This window comes from Cynara cardunculus (genome assembly GCF_001531365.2).
Source record: "Cynara cardunculus var. scolymus isolate 2C chromosome LG 4, CcrdV1, whole genome shotgun sequence".
NCBI classification, from domain to species: domain Eukaryota; kingdom Viridiplantae; phylum Streptophyta; class Magnoliopsida; order Asterales; family Asteraceae; genus Cynara; species Cynara cardunculus.
Window position 1 is genome coordinate 3553222 of NC_037531.1, and position 8972 is coordinate 3562193.

The 8972-nt window shown below is 34.5% G+C and overlaps 1 protein-coding gene across 2 annotated transcripts; it reads right to left on the bottom strand.

The window, feature by feature from the left end:
* Positions 1–253: 253 nt before the first annotated feature.
* LOC112511080 (ribosome maturation protein SBDS) lies at positions 254–7536 on the bottom strand. Of its 2 annotated transcripts, XM_025116486.1 has the most exons (6): positions 7306–7388; positions 6708–6779; positions 3561–3690; positions 3231–3431; positions 2836–3003; positions 254–852 (listed from the first exon to the last, which is right to left on the bottom strand). In XM_025116486.1, the coding sequence occupies exons 2-6, from the start codon at positions 6716–6718 to the stop codon at positions 418–420; spliced, it is 945 nt and encodes a 314-aa protein (XP_024972254.1). In that variant the 5' UTR covers positions 6719–6779; positions 7306–7388; the 3' UTR covers positions 254–417. The 2 variants fall into 2 exon arrangements, with proteins under 2 accessions (XP_024972254.1, XP_024972253.1); XM_025116485.1 differs by lacking the exon at positions 6708–6779 and having other exon boundaries at positions 7306–7536.
* Between the last annotated feature and the right edge of the window lie 1436 nt (positions 7537–8972).

Below are 8972 nucleotides of genomic sequence, written 5' to 3' on the forward strand. Positions count from 1 at the left end.
ACGTACATTAACGTCCACCCCAAACACTAATGAACGAACATGGATTTGGCAACATTCGCTATATTGCCATTGTCTAATTTAGCCATTTATTAAAATAAATAAATGGTAGATATTTGCAAAAATACCCTTCTTTATATATGCATACAAGTTACCAAAAAGTTGTTATATCAATTGCTTAAAACAATGTAAAAAATGACAATTTCTTATAGAAAAAGTTTAAATGGTCAAATAATATGTTGAAAAAGAAGCATCATTTAAAGCCAATGATCAAGTTTGCATTTCACACAAGTACAAAAGCAATTACATTCAAACCAAACGAAAACAAGCATAAAAGATCGAGATATAACATAAACGTACGAGTACAAAGTCCTTGTGATCAACAGGAACGTATTCAGATCTGATTTTACTAACAATAACTTAAAAGGAGTATTCATTCAGATCTGATTTCGAGTCGCTCATTTCCTCATCAGCCCTGCATTCGTCGGCAGAAAGGGGAGGCAATTGCCTTGTTTTTCGCTTCAAGTTATGCTTGTGCCAATCACTCTTGAAGTGTTCTCTATACTGTTTAGCATCCCCCACAATTGCATCACACGTACTGCACTTGTTTTGCTTCACCTGACCTTGAGTGTCATCGGCAGACAAAGTCTGCTTTTGTATTTTCTCGCTCAACTGGACAACGTCTTCTGTCGGTTTTTTAGATTCGCTTGACGATACTTCCTCATGACCCTCATAATGATCGGCATGGATATCACCTTCACCATGTACCGAGATTGCTAGAATTTCAGACCTCCCTTGCAGATTCCTCACAAACGCATCACAATCGCGGAATAATCCTGGGTCCATTTCACATACCTGCTCCGGAATCATTTAAAATACTCGGCCTCAAAAAAAGACACTTTATACAACACGTTTACACGTAAACCAAATAAGCCAATTATATCCTTTACCTGAACGACTAGGATTGAGACGTTTTCGTAAAGATCATTGGCTCGTGCACAAAGTAAAGGGGTGTGCAAACAGACGATAAAACACTCCCTCCGTCACAAAATAAATGTCCACAATGAAAAGGGCACATGGTTTTAAGAATGTGTAACTATTACATTTGTTAATTAACTACATAACGATTTTACCCTTGATAATAGAAGGTATAATGAATTTCCATCTTATAATTAAAGGGTAGACATGGAAAATAAGCACTTACCTTTAAAGTGGACGCTTATACTGAGCCAAGTCAAAATACAAATGTGGACATTTATTTTCGGGACGGAGGGAGCAAGTAATACAACAGGTAAGCCAGAAATATAACATGTAGAATAACAATTCAACGGTGTGTGCAAGCAAACATGTAATACAAGTAGAAACTTGTTATAAGAAGGCCAATTCTTCAACAATGTGGTATAATGCTAAAGTTTCGATTTTTCTTTTTCCATCATATGAATTATTGATGCTAGCTAGTAGATTCACTCTCTATCTTGAAACCAAGAAATCTACAGAACTCCCAAGTTTTATGGGGAGCTCCCTTTCAAGTGAAGATATATATAATATGCAAAATAAAAGCCAGTGGGTGAGGGATTAGGAATCTAGGATCCAGAGGACTTTTTTAAATATAGAACAGAGGTTAAATAAATAAATAGGCTCCAAGTCTTTGAGAAAGCATCATTAGGGCTGAAACAATTGTAGATGTAATTTGTATTTAAGTCAACTTCATGCAGTTCTCAATAACTCTTCTCAATAACAAACTGTTCAAGTGCTCATCTTAAGGAATCCCGATGTAGAAAGCTGGCAAGTGAGACAGGCATAATAGCTCAATTTCATTCTCATCCCACATCTCGAGGAAGATGCCCAGGAGCCTAGGTCCATGTCATTATAGGCAGGCACGTTCGACTATGAAAGTCATCATCCATTATCGGAACAGAGAATACCCAGAAAAAATTGAAACGTGAACAACTCTCATCAGTTTTTTACTTTCCCCTCTTTTCCAGAAAAAGAAACGCCTTCTTTCACTTGTCTCAACTATTTCAATTACACTAATATCAGAGTCTATAAACGGTCTTTCATGACGATGGATGAAGAACTTGTAATCCTTCCAACTACACTCCCATCCATAAGGAAAACATAAAAGCAGTTGATTTATGTACCGCATTAACAAATAATAACAACCTCTTCAATTAAAAGTCTATAACTCTCATCAGTTTTTTACTTTCCCCTCTTATCCAGAAAAAAACGCCTTCTTTCACTTGTCTCAACTATTTCAATTACACTAATATCAGAGTCTATAAACGGTCTTTCATGACGATAGATGAAGAACTTGTAATCCTTCCAACTACACTCCTACCCATAAGGAAAACATAAAAGTAGTTGATTTTATGTACCGCATTCACAAAAAATCTTTCACTTAAAAGTCTAGACCTACCCATATGACTAAAACCTAAACACAACATTGGCTTAAAAAAATACTTGGATTAACTGCTACTCCACTTCTGTTTCTGAAATACTTAGCAGTGAATTAAAAGTTTAAGAGCTACATATATATGGAGTATGAATGATGGTTATCTAGGTATCTCATAGGATCAATAGCACTTGTGGTATAGGTAACCCACAATGAGGGACAATTTAGAATACATAGAAGGGACTTGCAATGAGGGGTCGTCCTTGAACAGAACCAGCGTGTAAGATAATTCAAATACTACCTTCTTTAACATGCAATAACAACTACAAAACTAGTTTATTCTAAATGCACATAGCAAAACTTTGATGCATCCAAGTAAACCTTGTAATGAAAGCAGAACATAAAACTGGAAAATAATATCCAAGGGGTCTGGAATGTAGACTTACAATAGAGACCTGACTTCCAGATTCATCTTTGGAAACAGTGACGGTTTTCCACTCAGTGAGTTTCTCTGCAAGAGAATCAAAGTTCTGTTGTGGTAACGTTAATCTTAGTCTCATTGGAGACCTCTTTATTGGGAAATGCTTCTGAAGTTCCCGGATGACATCTAATGCCTGTAAATGATATTTAGTCAAAACTATATGATACATTATTGCATTGATGTCTAAGTAATATCATAGAAGACCAATTAATCAATTCGCTAATGTTAGGCAAAGTTATCAAAATAATGCTGAAATAGCAATGAAAAATGGAGCTGGATTTGCAACAAAGACAGAGAACAATGGAGCTGGATCTATAAAGGACTTCACCCATCAATATGCAGCACAACAGATGGAGCTACCTGTTTCTTTGAATTGCTATGTGGATCTACAGCAAAGTGAATTTCATGCATCAAACGCTCAATCATGCTTATAGTATATGGGCGCTGCGTTTCAGGATTGATAGTCTTCAGCATAACAATAGTTGCAATGTCCCTAAACTGATTTGATAATTGTGATTCTCTCTCCTTTCCTGCAACTTGCAGTTCTCCTTTCTCCAAAATCTGTATGTGAAAAAAACTCTGTTACCAAAATATTTTTCCATTCAGACAGTAAGTCTCTGATTTCAACTAACAGATAAAGCTCATAAGAAATAAAAAAATTCAATGCAATTGAGATTATATTTCAATAACCTCCAGACAGATTTTTGTCTGATCATCCATCCCAAAAGCCGCCAGTAGATCTTTAGACTTTGCAAGAACTCCCTTCCCAACATTTGTGTAAACGGTGTGTGATTGTAACACTTCATCCAGATCTCTCTCACTGAGAGCATTGCAATATATCAGCACCAAAAATTTGAAAATGAAATTATCATACTTGGCAAAATAGGGCAATAAAGACAACTCATAAGCAGATATAAATCTCTAACAGGACTAAAGATGACCAAAGAATACAATGAAATACAAACCATATGTGAAGCATACAGTTATTGTCTTATTGTTGCTCCCACAATCCCAAAACAAATGGTACATTAGACTATTCATGAAGATAAACAAAAGCTTGACCATTAAAAAAAGGTAGAAAACGCTGCTACTTGGGTTTTCGCTTCTTGAAGGGAAATCATTTTGAAATTATTCTAGTAGATAGAAAGGAAACCAGAGAACAGACAATGGGATCTGCAAGTAGTTTAGGCTTATAACAATTGATTTAAGGGTTCATATCCAATAATTTTAAAAGCTTTCTGATTTTTGTTGATATCCCATAAATGAACATTTGTAATACATTTTGAAATGAATATAGTAGAAGTTACCACCAAAATCCAGAGGTGTCAAAGACGCAATAGTTGTTTAATTAACTTCCCTTTAGTTGACATGCCTAAAAACGGCAGCCAGTGTGCCAGGGCCACTTGGCATTGTTTGGGGAGGGAAGTTTCTGCACCCAACCATGCCCTTGCATTTTTAGAGCATCTTGTTATAGCCTAGGTAGTGCTAGAGGTCAACAGGTCAAAGTTGGTAAGCAGGATAGGGGAGTCGGTTACTTGCTTAAGTAGTATAAATAAGAGGGACGAGAAAGAAGAAAGGTATCGTATAGTTTCGTGGTTTGTTTTAGGTTGTATGCCTGCGGGAGAAAACTCAGCCTCTTGAAAGCCGAGAACATTCAGTAATCAATTGTTATCTTTTGTATTCAACAAATTCCTTCAATTCCAATTGAAATTACATATTTGACCGATACATTGCGTATCACATCTCCAACAAATTCTCCAAAATTTATACAAAATAGAGAATCAAGATTTAATATCTCTAAAATAATTACATTTGACTCCAACAGCTTCTTCATTTGAAGATTACAACATTTATTATTGTATTAAAATATTTCATACATTTAATAAAATATTACTCTTAAACATTTAATTTCAAAGTTTCTTATCTCTGGCGATACATATCTGAAAACATCATACAAAAGATCAAAACCCTCAAATTCCACACCTATTCAAATTCCAGTTTCCAGCTCCTATCACAAACACTGTATGGTATCTTAGGCATTTTAACAAAAATAGACAATCTATTATCAAGCTCTGAGTTCTTACAGGCATGTATTACAAATATCAGTTTGCCCTTCATCTAAAAACAGCCGAGTTTGTTCATAACTCAATACAAGCCACATAAATTCGTACTACACAACTTCTCTGGACAAGATATTTAATAAAGAATATAAGCCCCCCGAGAGCTTGACGTGGAATAAGTATTCAGAAAGGGAACAGACTGGTTAGAAGAGGAAAAAAAGGTGAAAGATGAAAACCTGTCCTTTCAAAAGATTGGTCACGAGAGCCAAGCTCACACACAAAACATCAATCACCTAGTATGATCCTAATGAATGGCACTTCCTTACGATTACACCCGCTACTAAAGCTATTAATAAATCTTACTGATGAAGCTCATAATTATTCTAATAACAACCAAATAAATGATACTAAATACTATGTCATACAACATTTATCCTAATTTGTGACATCCCGTTCCTGGGGGTATCGTCCTTTGCCCTTATCACAAATGAATGAAAGAAACTTCATATCTTAAACTTTTATTTCATTATAATAGAGTTACTACAACAGCGGAAATGCAAAAATTTACAACTTATAATATTCTAACATCTTAGAATAGCAACACTTCAGCTAGTTCCTACTCCTTGATTCCTGAGATACATACATGAATATGTAAGCTTTAAGCTTAGCGAGTAATTATAATTTCATGATAAAATATTCTTTCCAAATAGTTAAAATAGTTATTATAAACTTTCATATGTAAAAACATTTCTTTGAAATCTCATGGTTACATGTTAAGTAAACCAACTTCTCACAGGTTCTTTAACCTCGGGTCCACATAAGGGTTGCCCAATAAGGTCTGTTTGCAAGACGTACCTTCTTTCTATATCCCGTACGTTGGATATTTAAATGATTATACTTAACATGTATAAAAACGTTCATATACCACGTGCATCATGACATAAAAGGTGTACTTTGCCACATAGCAATGCTCTTTCATGCATAAAACATTTATATATATAGCATGTATGTATCCCATTAAATCTCACAACGTACTCACCTTATTTATACCCTGCTTTGGGGTTTCTAACTCACTTCTTAGGTAATGTTCCAAATCTTGGGATGAAAAAGAAGAGCCCTTTAAGCTTCTATTTATAGGGTGTATGACATGCTTTAAGGTACTTGTTCAATTAGCTTTTCAACTTGTAAATTTCTAAGGATATGCCACATATGTACTTGTTTATTCTTATCTTCTTTCCTAGCCTTGGCTTGTAATGCTTTTAGGGTTGCCACAAACTCTTTTCCTCTTCCAACACATTCTCTAGGCTTGCTTTGTCATAAAGAGTAGGCTTGCTTTGTCATAAAATTTTTGTGGCTCATGTTGTTTGTTTATAAGTAGTTTTGTAAGCTACTTGTGTGCTTGCTTACTTATTTATCTCTATAATTAATATTTTTTTCACTAAAAGATGCTATTTACCTTGTTTTAGTTCTTATATTAAGGGCCTTTAGAAACAACTTAACTTTATAAGAAATTATAATAAAGATATGTATATATCTATATACCTGGCTGAAAATTTGGGTTGTTACATAATTATATCGTATTATTCATAAATGATTACATGTGGTTTATCCAAACCAAACAAACTCATTGTATCAGACCTGAAAGTAGGGTCTAGGATGATAAAATGTATGCAAACCTTACCTCTATGGCTCTACCACTTATGGTAGAAAGGTTGTTCCAGAATATATAAAACAACAATTTCGGTAATGAACTCTAGAATTTCCATAGTGTCCTTACCTTTGCACCATCAATGATCACCTCACCCCTCCAACAAATGATTTCATCATCCATGTTGAAGTGAAAATTGACCTAGTAAAACACAAAAAAAGATAGGTACAGAACATCCTCCAGAAGTTGATAGCATGGGCATGGCAGTAACTCTTGTGCATTGGCTCTTAAGACCAGAACAAAATAGGCACGAGACCTAATAATCAAGCTAAAACCCACATTAATCTAAAAATTTCTTTATCCAATTTGTTGAATATTTAAACCCTAATGTTCTGCACATCGCTCACCGCATACCTAAATTGCGCACCAAATGGTTTGAGCCGTTTTCTAATTCTGTAAACCAAGTCAAACATATCTGAATATTTCATTCATGGTAGCACAAAACGAAAATCAAACAACATCGCCATTTGAAACAACTCGAGAACAAACCCTGAAAACGAGGGTCAAAAATTATCGCGTACCATATACACAATATAAACCATACAACCAGGATCCCATCGTATTTAATTAATAACCCCAAGATTAAACCAAGAAAGACGGCAATTCCTTCACGTGATAAAACTTAATTAAAGGGAGTATGAATTGTTTGGGTTCAAGAGATGCTTACACGCCAGAGCGCCATGAGAGGACTTTGTTCTTGTAACAAGCAATTTCGAATCGGTTTCCATGTTTCTTGAGACGAACAACGGCTACGTTCGTGAGTCGTTTCTGCCCTACCGGCTGCACCAACGTCCTAGACATTTCTTAGCTGATTCGTGACCTGCAGTTTGACGCCCTTTCTTCTCGAGACTTCTATGCGCTTTAGGTTACTCCGATCCATGATATACCCGACGGCCGCCATCTTACGAAAATTGCACTCTTTAAAATATCTTAACAATTATGAGCCAAAAAAATATCTTGGATGTAAAAAGAGAAAAAATTTATATCAATAAGGTTGTGTTTTTTTTTTTTTTTTTTTTTTTTTTTTAAGGGGGTTGAATTCTGAAATCTTCTGATTTATTAGAGATGGAGTTGAAGTCTGAAATCTAAATCAGTCTTATTGTTTGTTTTTTCATCTGAAGTCTGAAAATTAAATCAATTAGACTGTTTGTTTTTGTAAACTGACAAACATCTTAAGTATGAAATTTGAATCAATTCATTTCAATTAAATTTAACTGAAATATCCAATCATTTAAATCATTCGTAAACTATCATCTATTTTAACATATTCAAAAATTCAACTGAAATACGTCAATTGATTCGACACACAATAGAAAACACGAACAAAGTCTCATAACAACTAGAATAAATATTTATTTTGCATTAATTGTGTCGCAATTATTCTCTTAAATTAGCCGTACAATGTTTGGTCAGCGGTACCCCATGCGATTGAACCTCTTTAGCCTCATCATCACCATCGTTCCCTTGCTCGTTGGTTTGATCATAACCAGAAAATAACTCACCACTTAAACCTTCCTTTCGTATGAAGTTGTGAACCGCAAAACATGCAATAACAACGTCTCTTTGAACCACAAGTGTAAATGGTGTCGAAAAACATGTCTTCAGGACACCATAAGAACGTTCAATAACATTTCTAAGTTTAGCATGAGAACGATTAAACTTTTCATACTTGTTCATTGCTCGTCGACAACGAAAATCTCCGAACCAATATCTAACATTACATTACGGCGCCATAAATCCTCAAGTATTTGTATACGCAGCATCATATAGATAATATTTATTTGAAAACAACAAAATCCGTATTCAAATGAATATAGTAAATATATTACTTCTAAAATCAATAGTATACCTAAAGGAGGAAATGGAAATCCAATAGCACCATTTGCTAAAGCTTCAGACAAAACTTTAGAATCATGTGCAATTCTTTCCCATTCGGCAATAACAAATGTAAAAATATGTTGAAATCACAAATTGTCAAAACATTTTGATAACATTCACCCTTTCCTTATCCTCTATATAAATGTTGTTCTTAAATAAGAACGATAGCATGTACTAAAGTTCCATCCAAAGCGCCAATTGCTCCCTACATTAAAGCTAATAGTCAAAATAAATTTAGTAAGGAAGGTTATACAAGTATTATCAAATTATTATTTACTTTAAATATTCATTGTAACCTCCTATTATTCCCAGGGATATCTGATTATGATTGAATGATGTAAGAACTATGATCTCTTTGGCAAACTCCATCATTTTATCCAACACTACATGAAAATTTTTATGAATTGTTTGTGTTGAGTGCTGGAACCTGTTTTTCAACACTCTATAAAGTTGATT

What these genes read in the sequence shown, in the direction of transcription:
- LOC112511080 (XM_025116485.1), bottom strand. Translation starts at nt 7,439, where the DNA reads ATGTCTAGGACGTTGGTGCAGCCGGTAGGGCAGAAACGACTCACGAAC. An exon ending in CTCTCATGGCGCTCTGGCGT is followed by an intron (nt 3,691 to 7,305) that starts GTAAGCATCTCT and finishes CAATGCTCTCAG; the next exon opens with TGAGAGAGATCTGGATGAAG. An exon ending in AGACAAAAATCTGTCTGGAG is followed by an intron (nt 3,432 to 3,560) that starts GTTATTGAAATA and finishes TTTCACATACAG; the next exon opens with ATTTTGGAGAAAGGAGAACT.